General features: G+C 42.0%; 1 protein-coding gene across 2 annotated transcripts in view; it reads left to right on the forward strand.

Moving 5' to 3' along the window:
- The first annotated feature begins 16,809 nt into the window (after positions 1 to 16,809).
- The window catches only part of stab1 (stabilin 1), a 347,363-nt gene continuing 343,952 nt past the window's right edge, over positions 16,810 to 20,220 (forward strand). For both annotated transcript variants that reach the window (XM_073072696.1, XM_073072697.1), the window contains exon 1: positions 16,810 to 17,452. In XM_073072696.1, the coding sequence (XP_072928797.1) occupies positions 17,375 to 17,452 (78 nt within the window). In that variant the 5' untranslated portion in view covers positions 16,810 to 17,374. The remainder of the gene's footprint in view (positions 17,453 to 20,220) is intronic.

Raw genomic sequence — 20,220 nt, forward strand, 5'->3', positions numbered from 1 at the left:
GATATTAACATTGCTTACAATAAAAGACAGTGGATTCTGGTTAATTGGGCTATTGGTTAATTTTGTTCTTAAAGAACAAAAATCAATCAAGAAAACAGCTGGGATTCCTTTCATTTAGTTGGGACCACTATGCTGCTTAACTGGAGCATGAGACTGCTGTTGAACAGGTTCTAAATTCAGTCATATGCAGTTTTGTTGCTGTTAGATGCTACACTGTGCTTAGTGTGCGCAGTTTTAAAACAGCATCAGTTGCGTCTGCTTGTGTTCCAGAGCAGTGATTTTTGTCACTGATAGTTGGCAAGAAATAAGCAGCAAGACAATTCAGAAGTGTTTTGCTCCCTGCGGTTTCAAGCGTTCAGGTTTGGAGATGCCAGAAACGGCTTGGAGGATGCAATCGTCAATAAAATTGTATGTAGGCACTATGTAGGCACATTATTTGCACCAGGTGTCTGCGTTGATTTTGTTCATTATGTACACTGGATGAATTACTCCATCGATACCTATTAGGAACTAATATAATTTTATAGTACTGCAGCACTATATTGGTAATGTTCTAACTTGTTCTGAATTTCATTTAAATACATAATCTAGAAAAGGGTCTATGCTAACATGAGAGTGCCATTTGTTGGACTTTACATATTACAGTGCTGTATCTAACTACTTCAGGGTAGTAATCTCAGGATTGCTGCATGTGCCACATGCTAATGAGTGTAAGAATAGCATGATCAGGCATATTAATGCATGGCTGAGAGACTGGTGTAGGGGGCAGGGCTTCAGGTTCCTGGTTCATTGGGGCCTCTTCTGGGGAAGGTACAACTTGTATGAAAAGGACGGATTACCCCTGAACCCAAAGGGGTCCAATATCCCAGCAGGCAGGTTTAACAGAGCATTTAGGGAGGTTTTAAACTAATTTAGCAGGGAGGTGGGAAACGGAGTGATAGGGCTGAGGAAGGGGAAAATAGAAGTAAATCAAAGATAATGTGCAACGGAATGACAGAGAGGACAGGCAGGAGATGAGGCCTAATCACAGCCAGTGGGATGAACTACAGGGCAATGGAGGCATGGTGCAGTTACAACAGAAATCAACAAATACTGGACTGACAGTGTTATATTTGAATTAACGCAGCATAATAAATAAAATAGATGATCTTGAAATTCAGCTACAGAATGGCAAGTATGATGTTGTGGCCATCTCTGAAACTTGGCTAAAGGTTGGCTGCCATTGGGAGCTGAACATCCAAGGATATACGGTGTATCGGAAAGATAGGTTAGTAGGCAGAGGGGGTGGTGTGGCCCTGTGCATAAGAAATAATATCAAATCATTAGAAAGGGATGACACATGATCAGGAAGTATAGAGTCTCTATGAGTTAAGTTAAGAAATGGCAAGTGTAAAAGGATCTTAATGGCAGTTGTATACAGGCTTCCAAACAGCAGCTGGGATGTGGATTACAAGTTACAGCAGGAGATAGAAAAGGCGTGTCAGAAGGGCAATGTCATGATAATCGGGGATTTTAACGTGAAAGTGGATTTGGAAAACTAGGCCAGTACTGGACCTTGAGAGAGAATTTGTAGAATGTCTAAGGGACAGCTTTTTAGAACAGCTTGTTGTTGAGCCCACTAGGGGATCGGCTGTGCTGGATTGAGTGTTGTGCAATGATCCGGAGGTGATAAGAGAGCTTAATGTTAAGGAACTCTTAGGGAATAGTGATCACAATATGATCGAGTTCACTTTGAAATTTGAAATGGAGAAACTAAATTCCAATGTGTCAGTATTTCAGTGGAAATAAGGAAATTACAATGGCATAAGAGGGGAACTGGCCAAGGTTCACTGGAAAGGGACACTAGCAGGAGGGACAGCAGAGCAGCAGTGGCTGGAGTTTCTGCCAAAAATGAGGGAAATGCTGGACAGATATATTCCAAATAAAAAGAGATTTTCAAATGAAAGATGGACACTACCGTGGCTGACAATTGAAGTCAGAGCCAAAGAAAAAGCAAAAGAGGGGCATACAAGGAAGCTGACAGGTGAGACTGCCGGGTGAGAAGCTGACAGTGATGCAGGTGGATGCTTCCCTGGTGTCATGGTTTATTGATTATCTGACTGGCAGACCACAGTACGTGTGCTTGCAACACTGTGTGTCAGACAGAGTGGTCAGCAGCACTGGGGCTCCACAGGGGACTGTCCTGTCTCCCTTTCTCTTCACCATCTACACCTCAGACTTCATCTACTGCACAGAGTCTTGCCATCTTCAGAAGTTTTCTGATGACTCTGCCATAGTTGGATGCATCAGCAAGGGAGATGAGGCGGAGTACAGGGCGACGGTGGGAAACTTTGTCACATGGTGTGAGCAGAATCATCTGCAGCTTAATGTGAAAAAGACTAAGGAGCTGGTGGTGGACCTGAGGAGGGCTAAGGCACTGGTGACCCCTGTTTCCATCCAAGGGGTCAGCGTGGACATGGTGGAGGATTACAAATACCTGGGGATACGAATGGACAATAAACTGGAATGGTCAAAGAACACTGAGGCTGTCTACAAGAAGGGTCAGAGCCGTCTCTATTTCCTGAGGAGACTGAGGTCCTTTAACATCTGCCGGACGATGCTGAGGATGTTCTACGAGGCTGTGGTGGCCAGTGCTATCATGTTTGCTGTTGTGTGCTGGGGCAGCAGGCTGAGGGTAGCAGACACCAACAGAGTCCACAAACTCATTCGTAAGGCCAGCGATGTTGTGAGGGTGGAACTGGACTCTCTGACAGTGGTGTCTGAAAAGAGGATGGTGTCCAAGTTGCATGCCATCTTGGACAATGTCTCCCATCCACTCCATAATGTACTGGTTAGGCACAGGAGTACATTCAGCCAGAGACTCATTCCACCGAGATCTAACACTGAGCGTCATAGGAAGTCATTCCTGCCTGTGGCCATCAAACTTTACAACTCCTCCCTCGGAGTGTCAGACACCCTGTGCCAATAGGCTGGTCCTGGACTTATTTCCACTTGGCATGATTAACTTATTATTTAATTATTTATGGTTTTATATTGTTATATTTCTTCACCATTCTTGGTTGGTGCGGCTGTAACAAAACCCTATTTCCCTCGGGATCAATAAAGTATGTCTGTCTGTCTGTCAAAGCTAGTGGGAAGATAGAGGATTGAGAAGCTTTTAGAAACTTGCAGAAGGTCATTAGGAAGGAAAAGATGAATTACAAAAGGAACTGGGTGGCTAATATCAAAGAAAATACTAAAAGCTTTTTTAAGTATAGAAAGGGTAAAAGAGAGTTGAGGGTAGATATAGGACCAATGGAAAATGATGCTGGAGATATTGTAATGAGAGTCATAGAGATGGCAAAGGAACTGAAAGGATATTTTGCATCAGTCTTCACAGTGGAAGACATCTCCAGAATACTGGACATTCAAGAATACCAGGGAAGTGAAGTTTGTGCAGTGAAAATTATGACTGAGAAGGTGCTCAAGAAGCTTAATGGTCTGAGAGTGAATAAATCTCCTGGACCTGATGGAATGCACCCTCGGGTTCTGAAGGAAGTAGCTGGAGAGATTGTGGAGGCATTAATGATGATCTTTCGATAGATTCTGGCATTGTACCGGATGACTGGAAAATTGCCAATGTTACACAACTATTTAAGAAGGGTGGGAGGCAGCAGAAAGGAAAATATAGACCTGTAGCCTGACATCAGTGGTTGGGAAGTTGTTGGAATTGATTGTTAGGGATGAGATTATGGGGTACCTGGAGGCACATGACAAGATAGGCCAAAGCCAGCACGATTTCCTGAAATGAAAATCCTGCCTGAATAACCGACTACAATTTTTTGAGGAAATTACAAGATAAAGGGGATGCAGTAGATGTGGTGTACTTGAATCTTCAGAAGGCCTTTGTCAAGGTGCCGCACTGAGGCTGCTTAGCAAGGTAAGAACCCACGGAATTATGGGAAGTTACTCGCATAGGTGGAACATTGGCTGATCAACAAAAAATAGAGAGTGGGAATAAAGGGATCCTATTCTGGCTGGCTGCCGTTACCTGTGGAGTTCCACAGGTGCCCATGATGGGACTGCTGCTTTTTACGATGTATGTCAATGATTTGGACTATGGGATTAATGGATTTGTGGCTGAATTTGCTGATGATACAAAGATAGCTGGAGGAGCAGGTAGTGTTGAGGAAACAGAGAGCCTACAGAGAGACTTAGATAGTTTAAGGGAATGGGCAAAGAAGTGGCAAATGAAATACAATGTTGGAAAGTGTATAGTCATGTAATTTGGTGGAAGAAATAAATGGGCAGACTGTTACTGTATTTAGATGGGGAGAGAATTCAAAATGCAGAGATGAAAAGGGACTTGGGAGTCCTTGTGCTGGATACCCTAAAGGTTAACCTCCAGGTTGAGTCGGTGGTGAAGAAGGTGAATGCAATGTTGGCATTCATTTCTAGAGTTATGGAATATAAGAGCAGAAATGTGGTGTTAAGGCACTCGTGAGACCACACTTGGAATATTGTGTGGAGTTTTGGGCTCCTTATTTTAGAAAGGATATAATGACATTGGAGACGGTTCAGAGAAGATTCATGAGAATGATTCCAGGAATGAAAGGAATGTCTGGCAGCTCTTGGGCTGTATTCTCTAGAGTTCAGGAGAATGAGGGGGGATCTCATAGAAATATTTTGGATGTTAAAAGGCCTGAACAGATTAGATATGGCAAAATTATTTCCCATGGTAGGGGAGTCTAGGATAAGAGGGCATGACTTCAGGAATGAAGGATGTACATCTAGAACAGAGATGCGGAGAAATTACTTTAGTCAGAGGGTGGTAAATCTGTGGAATTATTGCCTTGAGCAGCTGTGGAGGCCAAGTCACTGGGTGCATTTAAGGCAGAGACAAATAGGTTCTTGATTAGCCAGGGCATCAAAGTGTATGGGGAGAAGGCAGGGGAGTGGGGTTGACTGGAAGAATTGGATCAGCCCATGATTGAATGGCAGAGCACTCGATGAGCTGCATGGCCTACTTCTGTTCCTACATCTTATGGTCTTACTTTATGCTGTTTGAAAAAACAAGCTTCTGAAGGAACTTTGGTGGTTAGGCAGTATCCATGTAAGAAATGGATAGTTGATGTTTCAATTTGAGACCCTTTATCTAGACTAGCCATTTTCCTCTACAGGTGCTGTCTAGCTCATTCAGTTGTCCAGCAGTTTGTTATATTTTGCTAAAGATTCCAGCATCTTCAGTGTCCTGTCTCTGTTGATTCTTTTGCGATGCAATGACAAACATTTAATTCTGTCAGCTTTTAGTATAAAATAAAAATATCCGTTTGACAAAGAACTATGCTAGCTCTTGTTACCTTAGGAAGTTTTAGCAGGTAGTATTGTCTACTTTAAGGTGTTATTTGTAAACAGATTATCTTGGATGAATTTAGTACCTTATCATGGAGTTTGAGGATAAATTTGAAGAATTTAATGGAATCCACATAAGATCCTTAAAAGATCTGAAGGAAAATGATACAGGGCAGGATCTTGATCTGAACCAACTTGTAATGCGATATTTTCTGGCCCTGAGGCTGCCTTTAGATGAAACATCTGTAGCTCATTAAAACTATGTACCTTTTGGACCCGTGTTGATCTCATAATAGGGGATGCAGCCATGACTTTTATCCAATGTACAATCACACTTGTATATTCTTACATTTTGTAATAAAATATACAGATTATTAGATTCCTAATGCTAAAATGTGCCTGTGACAACCAATGCACCATATTAAATTCAGTATTCAATATCAGAATTCAGGATTGTTTAAATGCTATTTCCAATACACAAGTATAATGGAAAATGAAATATTGTTACGCCAGATCTGATGCTGCACAAAAAAACACAATAAGATAAAGATCACAATAATAAAAAAGCAGAAAAAATATAAGTACATAAAATAGCTGATACTTGTACATAGATTAGTTGTATAAATGTCCATAAAATGACGCTAAGCACAGGAGTGACTGTAATACTGTAAGGTGACTCTGACAGGAAATGATAAAGTAGTGGTGGTGGGGTGGTTTGTTGGATGGAGGTGTTGATTGGCCTTACATGATATATTTATGTACAAACATGAATTGAGATGTATCGATTGGCACTTCCTTTATCTTAATAATCCAAAGTAAATCACAGATGATGCTAAAAATAACACCTAAAAAGGGAGAGGCTTAGTTAGATCCATGCATTTTTCCTCCACTTTTTTGGGAAACTACATATTCCCTGGTGGCTTTCCAATGTCCAGATTTTCTCTGTATGGAGCAACAGCTGTGATTCTTTGCTTACCAGGCACATTAACATGTACTGGCTTTATTCTAACAATACCAATAGAGCAATTTAGCTGTGACTGGGCAAAGCTGCTGACTCACAGGATATGATCTCTACTGCCCACAGTCCTGCTTTTTATGTGCTTCTGTTTACTTTGCTTGCAATTTTCACTAGTTTCTCTGGAATCTGAAATTTCCGCAGAGCAGCTGAGGAAAAGATGTGAATCTTTGTCCACGGCCTCTATGACAGTGACACTGCACACGTACTGAGATGATTCTTTATTTTTGATTTCTAATTAAAAGCAAAGAAGGAATGAAAATTTGAAACAAAGCATTGACTCCTTTGCAATGGTCTCAGTCATTCATTTTCAAGCATTGAATATGAACAACCTCCAGAAGCAGGTACTAAATTGATAGAAATAATTAAAGTACTGACATATACAGTAGTACCAAAGGAATCTTGATACCATCTTTTGTCTCCACATGCCACAGATATTCTGGCTTGTTTACAAACATACACGACTGATAAAGATTATAGACCAGTGAGTCTTACATCAGTGGTGGGGAAATTATTGGAGAGAATTCTTAGAGACAGGATTTACAAGTAGTTGGAGAAGCATAATCTGATTATAGATAGTCAGCATGGCTTTGTGAGGGACAGGTCTTGCCTTATGAACATGATTGTTTTTTTTGAGGAAGTGACAAAACAAATTGAAGATAATGGTTGATGTGATGTGTTTGCACTTTAGTAAGGTGCTTAGCATGGCTCCTTATGGAAGGCTCATTCAGAAAGTCAGGAGGAATGAGATCCAGGGAAACGTGGCTGTAGGATTTAGAAATGGCTTGTTCACAGAAGGCAGAGGGGGTTGTAGATAAAGTGTATTCTGCCTGGAGGTCATGACCACTGGCATTCCACAGAGAATTGTTCTGGTCTCCTGCTCTTTGTGATGCTTATAAATGACTTGGATGAAGAAGTGGAAGGGTAGGTTAGTAAGTTTGCAGATGACACAAAGGTTGGTGGTATTGTGGAAAATGTAGAAGGTTGTTGGAGGTTACAGTACAACATTTTCGGGATGCAGAGCTGGGCCAAGATTTGGCAACTGGTGTTCAATCTGGAAAATGTGAAGTGATATGCTTTGGAAGGTTGAGCTTGATTACAAAGTTCAAGGTTAATGGCATTCTTATCAGTGTGGAGGAACAGGGTGATCTTGCAGTTGGTCTTTGTTAGTCAGGGATTGAGTTTAAATGCCTAGACATAATGTTGCAGATCTAAAAAAACTTTGGTTGGAGGACACTTAAAGTATTGATTACAGTTCTGTTTGCCCCGTTATAGGAAGGATGTGGAAGCTTTAAAGAGAATGTAGAGAAGATTTAACAGGATGCAGCCTGGATAAGACCATAAGACCATAAGACATAGGAGCAGAATTAGGCCATTTGGCCTATTGGATCTGCTCCTCCATTTAATCATAGCTGCTTCTTTTCTCCCTTCATCAGCCCCACTCCCCGACCTTCTCCCCATTTCCTTTAACACCATATCCAATCTAGAACCTAGCAAACTCTGCCTTAAATACCCCCAATGACTTGGCCTCCACAGCTGCCTATGGTAATAAATTCCACAAATTCATCACCCTCTGGCTAAAGAAATTTCTCTGCATCTCTGTTTTAAATGGATGTCCCTCTGTCCTGAGGCTATGCCCTCTTGTCCTTGACTCCCCCACCATAGGAAACACCCTTTCCATATCTACTCTGTCTAGGCCTTTGAACATTTGAAAGGTTTCAATGGGATCTCCCCTCATCCTTCTGAATTCCAGCGAGTATAGGCCCAGAGTCATCAAATGTTCCTTGTATGACAACCCTTTCATTCCTGGAATTATCCTTGTGAACCTCCTCTGGACCCACTCCAATGCCAGCACATTTTTCTTAGTTGAAGAGCTCAATACTGTTCACAATATCAGACAGCCCACCCTGCAAAAATTCATTTCAGGGAGGTAGCACCATCAATTTGCTGGAGACTCCCGGGAGAGGTGGAATGTCTGCAATAGAGTGACTCCTTAGCAGCTAGCCAGCTAGTTTAAATAACATTAACTATGCTAATGAACGAATGATGCCTGTTAAACTCAGCTCTTCCGCTCTTGTGCTCTTGCTCTCCCAAAAATTGATTTCCAGGATATTGTATATCATTTGCGGGTGTCAGGGAGCTGCTATCAATTTATGGGAGACTCCTGGAACTTCCAGGAGAGGTGGGATGTTGGCAATACTCAAGATGAGGCCTCGTCAGTGCCTTAAAAAGCCTTAGTGTCACATCCCTACTCTTGTATTTTAGACCTCTTGAAATGAATGCTAGCATTGCATTTGCCTTCCTCACTACTGACTCAACCTGCATCTTAACCTTTAGAGTGTTTTGCACAAGGATTAGGGAACATGTCTTATGAGGAATGAATCAGTGAGCCAGGGTATTTCTCTTTGGAGCAAAGAAAGATTTAATTGAATTGGTGGACATTCAATGCTTTTTTCCCAGGTTGGCAATTGCTAATACTAGAAGACGCACTTTTTAAGGTGATTTGAAGAAAATTGGGGAGAGGGAGGAATGGCCAGAGGTTGTTTTTTCTGCAGAGAGTGGTAAGTTAATGGAACACACTGTCTGTGGTAGAGGCAGATACATTAGGGCCGTTAAAGTGACTATTAGATAGCTACACGGAATACAGCAAAAATAGAGGCTATGTGGGAGGAAAGGCTTAGCTTAATATTTGGAGTAGGTTAAAAGGTCAGCACAACATCGTAGACCTGCATTGTGCTGTACTGTTTTACGTAACTTTAGGAAGAGAAGGATGCCATAGCAGCTATGTTGTGTAGATGTTGTATAGTACGCTAATATTTTTCTACTTGTTTTTGTAACTCCCAATGATGGCAACCTGAAGCCAAATGGAGGTGTCGGAGGAACAAAGATCCATTTGACTTTTGGAGGTGAGGTATTAGTGGTGTGTTTTGGATTAGCTGCTGGAACATCAGGGTCATGCAGTTGTGGTAGACTAGGCAGGTGTTAGGGGGTGAGCCCTGGGGTGGAAAAGACTTTAGAAGGAGAATTGGGAACAATGAAGGGGGAGGATCATAGTTGGTTCTCTGGCAATGGCTGATCAAAGAACCCAGAAATGTTGATTGAATTCATGCCCATCTGGTGGTTAGAGACAGCAGACAATTACTGGCTGAGTTCCCAGGCAATGGTGGTGGTATATAGAAAATTTTGGAGGATGGGAAGGATTCACTGAACCCTGCTTGAGTGAATCAGGGTTTCTGGGATGATAGTCTCTGCAACATGGAGACTGAATGAGTTGAGGATATACCAACAACGCACACAAAATGCTGGTGGAACACAGCAGGCCAGGCAGCACCTATAAGGAGAAGCACTGTCGACGTTTCAGGCCAAGACCCTTCGTCAGGACCTCGTGTTTGCTCTGAGAATATACCATCAGTGGCTGGACAATAGGTCAGGAGAGAGAATTGGGACCAATGGAGGGGGGAGGTTTATAGTTGGTCATCAGCCATTAAAAGACTGATGGCTGTGGTTGTCTGTACAATAGTGATAAATACATGATTTACCTTGTTAGATGGTCCATCCCTGTGCAGATTGTTTTATCTTATTCACTTTTTCAAGATCTGGGCATCACTGGTGACCATTTTTTTTTGTCCATCCCTACTTAACCTTGAATGTAGTAGCGTGCTGCTGCCTTAAACAGCTGTAACTTTGCTGGTGAAGGAATTCCCATGATGCTGCAGGGGAATGACTTGCAGGCTTTGTATCCAGTATTAATGAACAATAACTTTAGTTCAAAGTCAGGATAATTTGCAAATTGGAGAAGAACATGCAGGTTCCCATGAGTTTGAAGCCCTTATTCTTCCTGAGTAGCCTGGGTGAGTGATGGTTGTGCATTTTGTAGATATATATACTGTAGCCATTGCATAATGGTGGAAAGAGTGAACGTTTAGGGTGACGGATGGGGTACAATCAGGTTGGTCTGCTTTGTCCTCAAAGGTATGAATGACGTTTCATTCTGAGGGGAGAAGTACATTTTCAATTAGGTAGAGCCAAAACAAACAACATTGTGTACCTGAACTTCTGGACTGAAGTGTCTTTGCATCTGAAAATTAAACTAAGTTCATTTTTCATATGGGTGTTGGTTCTTTCTCAACAAAATTTCAGTATGAGAGCTCAAGAGCAATTCTTTCTCTGCCAAATTTTAATTGTAGCCAATAGGAGAAATTATTTAACCCGGCAATGCACGGCTCTCTTGTTAACAGAGTGAAGTTGTGTTCAAGCTGAGGAAAGACAACCTGGTTTATTTTATTGAACTATTTTCTGTCTTCTTTGATATCACAAGAGAACTTTGCTGCTCTCTAGTGGCTTTAATGCTGTGAATATTTTTTACTTCTCTTGGATATGCCAGTGAAATGCTGCCAATGAGGTTAGAATAAGTAGATGGCACAGTGGTACAGCTGGTAGAGCTGTTGCTACACAGACTCATGTTCAATTCTGACCTCTGGTGCTATCTGAATCAGAATCTAAAATCACTGACATATGTCATGAAATGTGTTGTTTTGTGCAGCAGCACTTTACAATACATAATAATAAAAATTACAATAATAAATATATATAAAAATAGAAAATTAACTAAAATAAGTTGGGCAAAAAGCAAGGCAAAATTACTGAGGTAGTGTTCATGGGCTCATTGTTCATTCAGAAATCTGATGGTGCAGGGGAAGAAGCTTTTCCTGTAATGTTGAGGGTAACATGAATGTAAAGGAGGACAAACCAATGTTTGGGTATACAGTAAATGCAGTCAGAACACAGCGTTATGTCGTACCACAGAGGCAAATTTCAAAAGGGTGAAGGTAGTGTATTTAAATGTGCATAGTATTCGGAATAAAGTGGACAAGCTCATGGTGCAATTAGAGATTAATTGGTATGACATTGTGGGCATCACTGAGTTGTGGCTGAAAGAAGGCCATAGTTGGGAGCTTAAACATCAAAGGATATACTTTGTACTGAAAGGACAGACAGAAAGGCATAGGCAGTGGTCTGACTCTGTTTGTAAGAGATGGAATTACATTTTTAGAAAGAGGTGGCATAGGGTCAGAGAATGCTGAATCTTTGTGGGTGGAGTTCAGAAATTGCAAGGGTAAAAAAACATTATGGGAGTCATATATAGGCCTCCAAGTAGTGGCCAAGATGTGGGTTGATATTGCAAGGGGAGCTGGAAAAGGCATGTAATAAGGGTAATGACATAATTGTAAAGGCTGGGGACTTCAATATGTAAAGGGATTGGAAAAATCAGGTTGGTGTGGGATCGCAAAAGAGGGAACTTGTTGATTGCCTACGAGATGGCTTTTTAGAGCAGCCTGTGCTTGATCCTATTTGGGGAAAGGCTATCTTAGACTGGGTGTTGTGTAATAATGCAGATCTTATCAGGGAGCTTCATGTAAAGGAACCCTTAGGAAGGAGTGATCATATCATGATTGAATTTGTACTGCAATTTGAGAGGGAGAAGAATAACTCACAGGTATCAGTATCATAATGGAATTACAGAGACATGAGAAAGGAACTTGCCCAGGTGGATTGGAGGAGAATACGCATGGGGATGACAACAGAGCAGAGATGGCTGAAGTTTCTAGGAGTAGTTCAGAAGGCACAGGATAGATATCTCCCACTGAGGAAGAAGTTCTCAAATGGCAGGGGTGGTAACTGTGGCTGACAAAGGAAGTTAAGGACTGCAAAAGCCAAGGAAAGGGCCTATATGGTAGCAAAAGTGAGAGGAAGATGGATGATCGGGAAGCTTTTAAAATCCAACAAAAGGGCAAATAAAGAATTTATAAGAAGGGAAAAGATAAAATCTGAGGGTAGACTAGCCAATAATATAAAGCAGGATACCAAAAGTTTTTTTCAGTTATATGAAGAGTAAAAGGGGGGGGGGGGAGAGTTGATATCAGACCACTGGGAAATGATGCTGGTGAGGTGGTAATGGGGACAAAGAAATAGCAGATGAACCTAAAGGGGTACTTTGCATCTGCTTTCACTGTGGATGACACTAGCAGTGTGCCAGAGGTCTGTGAGTGGCAGAGAGTGATTGCAGTACACTACCTAAGATTCGTTTTCTTGCAGGCATTCACAGTAGAATGAAGAAATACAATAGGATCAATGAAAAACTATACACAAAGACTGATACACAAAACTTAAGTGCAAAAGATGACAAACTGTGTTAATACAAAAAAACAACAAATATTAATAATAAATAAATAATACTGAGAGCATGAGCTTTAGAGTCCATAGGGTGTGGAATCAGGTCAGAGTTGAGGTGAGTGAAGTTAGTCACTCTGGTTCAAGAGCCTGATAGTTGAAGGGTAATGACTTTTTCTGAATCTGGTTGTGCGGGACCTAAGGCTCCTGTACCTCTTTCTCGATGGCAGCAGTAAGAAGAGGGCATGGCCTGGATGGTGGGTTCCTTTATTATGACAAACTGCTGAAAAGTCACTTTTACAACATTGTAAATATATTATCCGTCAGAAAAAGGTGCTCTTCTGGTAGGCTCCAGTGATGTGCACTGCTTATTAAATGAGGCACAGTACTATATTAAAATTAAGTTTAGATTGCCATTTACTAAATGTCTTCATGAATTGTGTTAATTTAAAAAGTACTTTTTATTTGTATGAAGTCATCACTGATTTGTATTGAAAGATTTTATAAGTAGCAATTTTCCTTTATTCACCAAGATGTTAAAATAATGTAACCAATTATCTTTTGATGTTAAGGAAACATTTTGAAAGTGATCCAGGAATTAAAGGGTAAATATCCTCAGTACAAAATATTACTCTACGGGAACAGATAGATAGATAAGTTATAGATCGCAAAGGAAATTACAGTATCACAGTAGCAATACAAATGCTCAGATATACAATTATGAGAAGAGAAATAATAAAAAATAAAAAATAAGTAACCTCAAACAGTCTAACAGGAGGGGGTCATCACATCCCTGGCTATAGAATGTAAAATTATGATGGGTATAGATAGAGTGAATGCAAGCAGGCTTTTTCCACTGAGGCTAGGGGAGAAAAGAACCAGAGGACACGGGTTAAGGGTGAAGGGGGAAAAGTTTAAAGGGAACATTAGGGGGGGCTTCTTCACACAGAGAGTGGTGGGAGTGTGGAATGAGCTGCCAGATGAAGTGGTAAATGTGGGTTTACTTTTAACATTTAAGAAAAACTTGGACAGGTACATGGGTGAGAGGTGTATGGAGGGATATGGGCCAGGTGCAGGTCAGTGGGACTAGGCAGAAAAATGGTTTGGCACAGCCAAGAAGGGCCAAAAGGCCTGTTTCTGTGCTGTAAAGTTCTATAGGTTGACTCAATATAGAGCCTAATGGCTAAGGGTGAGAATGACTTATGTAGCGTTCGTTGGAGCAGCACAGTTTTTTGAGCCTATTATTGAAAGTGCTCACCCTGATGACACGCAGAGGATGAGAAACATTGTCCAGAATTGCCAGGATTTTCTATAGGGTCCTTTGTTCTATCACAGCCTCCAGTGTGTCCAGTTTGACTCCATAACAGATCTCGCCTCTCTAATCAGTTTATTGAGCCTGTTGGCATTGCCCCAGCACACCACCACATAGAAGATTGTACTGGCAACAATACACTGGAAGAACATGTGAAGGAGAGGCCTGCATACTCCAAAGGACCTCAGTCTCTTCAGGAAGTAGAGACGACTCTACTTGCATAAAAGAATGTCTATGCCTCTCGTAAATCTGTATACCCATATCATGGCACCTTTCATCCTTTTTCACTCCAGGGAAAACATTTCCATCCTATCCAAACTCTCCTCAATAACCAAGGCCCTCCATTCCATATAGCATTTTATTGTGGACTTCAGGAAGGGGATGTCAGGAGAACGCACACCAATCCTCACTGACGAATCAGCAGTAGGAAGAGTAAGCAGCTTGAAGTTCCTGGATATCAACATCTCCAAAGATTTGCCCTGGGTCCAACATATTGATGCAGTCACAAAGAAAGCATGGCAGCAGCTCTACATTGTAAAGAGCTTGAGGAGATTTGGTATGTCACAAAACACTCTTACAAATTTCTATATATACAAATATAGTTCTTCAAGAGATGGTGCCTCAAGAAGGCAGTATCTATTATTAAGGACCCTCACCATCTAGGAGTGGGTACAGAGTCTGAAGACCCATGCTCAACACTTTAGAAACAGCTTCATCCCATCTGTCATTAGATTTCTGAATGGTCCATTCTTCTTTTGCATTGTCTATTGATTCATTTTAAAAGCATAGTATTTTTATGTCTTGCAATGTACTACTGCCACGGATCAAGAATTTTCATGGCATAGGTGTGATACTAAACCTGATTCAGATTTTGCACCCTCTCTAGCTTTACTGCAAGATTCCTGTAATGTGGTGGGTGACCAGACACTATTACTGTCACATGACATCTCATCCCTTGTACTTAATGAAGGCAAGTGAGCCATATGCTTTCCTCATGACCCTGTCTATCTGTGTTCCCATTTTCGGTGAATGATGCACTTGCACCTCATGTATTTCAATTCAACAAAACTTTACAAGTCCCTGCAAATCACTGCATATAAACTGCCTTGGTTTAATTTCCCACAAATGCAGTGCTTCTCAGTTGTCTGATTTTAAGTTCCATCTGCTATTCTATTGAAAATTTCCTAGTTGTAACCCAGGACAACCTTCTTTACTACATCACTAATTCTGGTGTTGTCTACAAACTTGCTAATCATGCCATCTCCATTCGTATCCAAATCATCAATATATGTGACAAACACAGAGGATTTCACACCAATCACTCCAGCATACTGCTGGTCACTGGCCTTCAATCTTAAAGACACCTGTCCATTACTACCCAATGCTTCGCACCACCAAACAAATTTTGTATCTAGTTGGTTAACTCGCAATGGATCCTATGTGTTCCAGTTTTCCAAAAATGCCTACCATGTGGGACCTTGTCAAAGGCCTTGCTAATATCAATGTTGATGACATCTGTTGGTCTGACCTTGTCAATCCTCGTGGTCACTTCTTCCAAAAAAATATCAAGTTAGCGAGATGATTTCTCAGGCACAAAACCATGCAGATTATCTTTAATCAGTCCTTGCTTTTCCAAATGTAAATAAATCCTTTAGAATATTTTCCACTAACTTTCCCACCACTGATGTTAGGCTCACCAGTCTCTGGTTTTCTCACTTCCCCCCACTGTTCTTCTTCCATAAAGGCACAAAATTAGCAATTCCAAAATAGTGTCACCAACTGAACTATAGTCAATGTATTTGTTCAGAAAGACAAACAAGTGCACCTTAAATGGGTGAAGACTTATGATTATATACTTGTCCTTTGGAGAGGAAAGAATATTAATTCCTGAAATCTGAATGGAATTGGTCTGAACAGTTCTCTGTGTTAAACCAGGAGGTTATAAAGGAACATCTTTCTAACTAAGCAAAAGTTAATTGAAATGCAACTGATGCAGGTTTTCATGCTTAAAATTGTAAACTTATGGAAAACTGCCCACCTAGTTAGTTGAATCTGATTGAGATTGGCACGGCTGCCTAGTCAATTGAATGCAGACAGGACTGGCACAGCTATTCAGTCCATTGAATGATATATGAAATTGGCATAGCTACACTGTAAACTGAATAGGGATTGGGCAGCAGAGATTGCCACCTGGTGTATTGAATAGACACTGAGTGAAAGTGCCTATGGTGGAATGCAGTTGGGAAAAGTGTGCCATCTACAACAGTGAAGTGTTCAATTATAGCTTTCACATGATAATTTCCTGATTATACATAGTGGAATGATTGGCATTTAGTCAAGACCGAAATTAACCTTACTGAAGGGGTCCGGAATCTTTTGAAAGCCATTTGATCCTAACCCTTTTAATATTATTTTAATTTGCTTGAAACAATTTTGTAGCATTTTGTCGTGGCGGTCTCGTTGCTCAGGCAGTAAATGAATCACTTGCCGTTAATCTTAAACAGGCAAAGGCATGGTACAGAGGAGGGTATTGCAACCCTGTGCCCGACCGAATCTATCTCAAACTTTCCAGATTAGTCCAATCAAAAAGCAAGGCGCCTCTTGGGAATATTTTGTAACCCAAAGATCGGGAAGTTTATAACCAAATTTACAGACCACCTCCTGAGACAGACAAGAGAAACAATAAAAAGATGCTAACAATTGCAAATATATGTTACTTTCTTTACTCGAAGACTTCGGTTCTGCAGGAGAGCACAAAATATGCAAACGCTGTTCTTTTGCTCTGTTTTTGATTTGATTAGGGAAGCCAAAGTGGAATGTCTTCCAGGGGTGTGAATGCAGCCTTTTAACCGCTGATCTAAAACCAGTCAGAAACGTGCAAGAAGACTGGTCAAAACCGCCATATCACTTGGTGACTTCTTGCTCACAGAAGTTAATTTTTTGGGGGGAGGGGTGTTCTGATGGGGAAGAAAAGGGGGAAACTACTCTGAGGAAAACCAGTGGGTGAGCTAGCTGGTCGTATCCAAACCGGTCGTTTCTAAGCGGCATGTGTGGATACAATCACAACGGCGGGACAGAATCCAGCACTGACAGAGACCACCAGAGGACCGGGTGACAACTGTGCAACGCCTGGAGGGAAACTGACTTGCCCCCAAAATTTGTAACATTATCTGCAATGCCAGCGTTGAAGCGGGCGGATTTCCGAACATCTGTCTCGTTCTGATACGGCAGAAGGAAATCCTGTTTTCTGGAAGACTTTTGCATGTTAATCCCGGGTCTTTGTAGATTATATACTTTCTCCTTCCGAAGCAAAGTGTATCCGCTTTTAAAAAAAGACTCAGAGCCTCGAACCCGGTCGCGAGCTCGCATCTTGATGCACACTTGTAGCTGGGAGCCGAGCAGATGAGAGTTCTGTCTCTTCGGGCTGCTGTTCATGTGAATCTGGCTATTGTGGGGTGTGCGGCCACCGTCTGTCATCCGGAGGATCGGCGAGCGCCCAGCAGCAACTTCAGCCGTGCCGCTCTGGACTGACGGATGCTGAAAGAATGAAAGGTATCAGTTCCTGGCTTTTTGCAGCACTGGTGACGATCCTGCTGTGTCTTGGGGCTGCCGAGGGGCTAAAGGTAAGAAGTTGATCGTGTGTTGCTCGATTCTCTGTGAGACTATGTTGCTGCACTCGGCGTGTACTTTGTGCTTGTTCTCTTAGTTTTGTTTTGCGGGCGGGCACAGGCCACTACGCCTTTCTGTGTTTCCCCTAGCGGCTGTTTATTTTTGCCCTACAGCGATTGAAATAATTTTGTTATTTGATTTCTCACAATTGATTATCTCCACCCTGGCAAATAGGGAGGGAGGGGGAGGGGAAGGAAAGTCGTAATGGGGCGTTTCTTTGAGATAACACTTCGTTCCAGCAGAAACTTCTGTTGTTGGCCTGGTTTGATGCAGAACGCAACGGGGTCAACTATTGCACGAAAGCATCACTGGAATTTATGTGTGCTTTTTACCTTGATGTGTACATTTCAGGCCATTAACTCTATTTTGTGCGTTGAACTTGGGGTGCTGACTATTTGCCAAGTTTAAAAATAGCACAAGATGAGGGAGGAGGTAATTAAATTAGAAAAACTGGTTAAATATGCTGAGTAACACGTACCTCTGTATCTGCAGGATTTAAAGCCCAGATTCCTTTTGGGCTTTAATATCTCCTACCCATCGTTTTTTTTTTGCAGTACATTTAGTACATTACTCAGAATAAATTCAGAAATGTTGCAGCGCAGAAGCGAGCTCCTCGGCCCAGCTTGCCTGTGCCGACCTAATTACCTACCCGAGTTGGTCCCATTCGGGTCCTTCGCCCTCTAAACCTTTCATTTCCATGTACCTGTCTAAATGTCTATGACTCTCAGGCTAAGTATTGCACAGGTGGGTCGTCTGGTCTACAGTTTGGAAGCGTGGAAGAACTCGGAGGCCGCGCCAAACTCCGGGGGCTTTCCATCCTCGGTTTGAATATTGCGGCAATTTGCCGCTCATTGCCACCTTGCACATCCTCTGTTTTGCTCCTTTCCCCTAAACTAGTTCGAATATCGTGCACTTTGAGCAACATTTTTATCCAACTGATCTTATAAAGAAAATGTTAAGAAATATGAAGGCATACATACAATTGACGTTAGTGTGATACCCCTCTGTGAGAGGGGCTTCCTGCCCGTGAGTTACCCAGCACTACAGCACAATGTTGTGCTGGTCTTTTAACCCACTCTAAGAGCAATCTAATCTTTGTCCCTACATTGCTCTCCATCTGAGAGTTCCTTAAATGTCCCTAATGTATGGTTGAGTAACACCTTGATGAATGCGAGAATTTTGGTCTGAAATATATAAACACAAGGGATTCTGCGGACACTGGAAATCAGAACAAAACACACAAAATTGTGGAGGAACTGAACAGGTTGTGAAGCATCTATGGAGAGGAATAAACTGATGACATTTCAGGCTGAGACCCTTTGTCAAGACTGGAAAGGAGAGGGGAAGAAGCCCGAGAAAGAAAGTGGGGGAGGGGAAGGGGTATAAGGTAGAAGGGCTAGGTGATGGGGAGGTGGGAATGCAGTGAGAAATTGGGAGGGGATAGGTGGAAAAGGTAAAAGGGCTGAAGAAGAAGGAATCTTATGGGAGATGAGATGGGACCATGAGAGAGAAGGAAGGAGGAGGGGCAGCAGTGGGAGGTGATGGGCAGGAGAGGAAAATCGAACAGGTGAGTCAGACTAGGGAATGGAAGGGGAAGGGGGATAATTTACCAGAAGTTAGAGAAACGGATGGTTAATGCTATCAGGTTGGAGGCTACCCAGACGAAATACGATGTGTTGCTTCTCCAACTTGAAGGAGGCCTCATCGTGGTAGTAGAGGAGGCCATCAACCAACATGTCAGAATGGGATTGGGGATTGGAATGAAAAAGGCTGACAACTGAGAAACCTTGCTTGATGCATACATAGCGAAGGTATTCAGTAAACTGTTCCCCTAATCTACATCGGGTCTCACCGATGTAGAGGAGGCTACACCAGGAACACCAGATACAGTAGGTGACCCTGATACACTTGCAGGTTGAAGTGTTGTCTCACCTGGAAGGACTGTTTGGGGCCCTGAATGGAGATGAGGGAAGAGGTAGCACTTTGGCCATTTGTAGGGTTAAGTGTCAGGAGGAACATTAGTAGTGAAGGACAAATAGCTAAGGGAATTACAGAGAAAAGGGTAAAGATGTGTTTGCTGGTAGGATCCCTTTGAAGATGGCAGAGAATAATCTGTTGGATTTGGAGGCTCATGGGGTGGTAGGTAAGGACAAAAGGAACTCTATCCCTACTAAGCTGTCTGGGAAGTGGAGGAGATGCAGGTGAGTGCGAAATCAATAATAGAGGAAGGGAAACTCTGTCCTACAAAGAAGGAGGACCTCTCTGGTTTTCTGTAAATGGAAGCCCCATCCTAGGAACAGATATGGCAGAGACAAAGGAATTGAGAAAAGGGAATAGCATTTTTACAGGAAGAGGTATAATCAGGATAGCCATGAGAGTTGGTAGCTTTATAAAAGATATCTGTAGACAGTTTGTCCCCAGAGATGGAGGCAGAGAGATTGAGAAAGTGGAGAGAGGTGTCAGAGATGGACCAAGTGAATTTAAGGGCAGGGTGGAAGCAGGAGTCAAAATTGATGAAATTGACAAGCTCAGCATGGGTGTATGAAGCAACACCATTGCAGCATTCAATGTAGTGTAGAAACAGTTGTGGAGTATTCCCAATAAAGATTTGGTACATGGACTGTACTATGTAGTCAATGAAGAAGCAGGCATGGTTAGCACCCATGCGGGTTCCCATGGCTATACCTTGGGTTTGAAGAAAGTGGGAGGAACTGTAAGAGAA

Source organism: Hemitrygon akajei, chromosome 19 (assembly GCF_048418815.1).
Source record: "Hemitrygon akajei chromosome 19, sHemAka1.3, whole genome shotgun sequence".
Taxonomy (NCBI): domain Eukaryota; kingdom Metazoa; phylum Chordata; class Chondrichthyes; order Myliobatiformes; family Dasyatidae; genus Hemitrygon; species Hemitrygon akajei.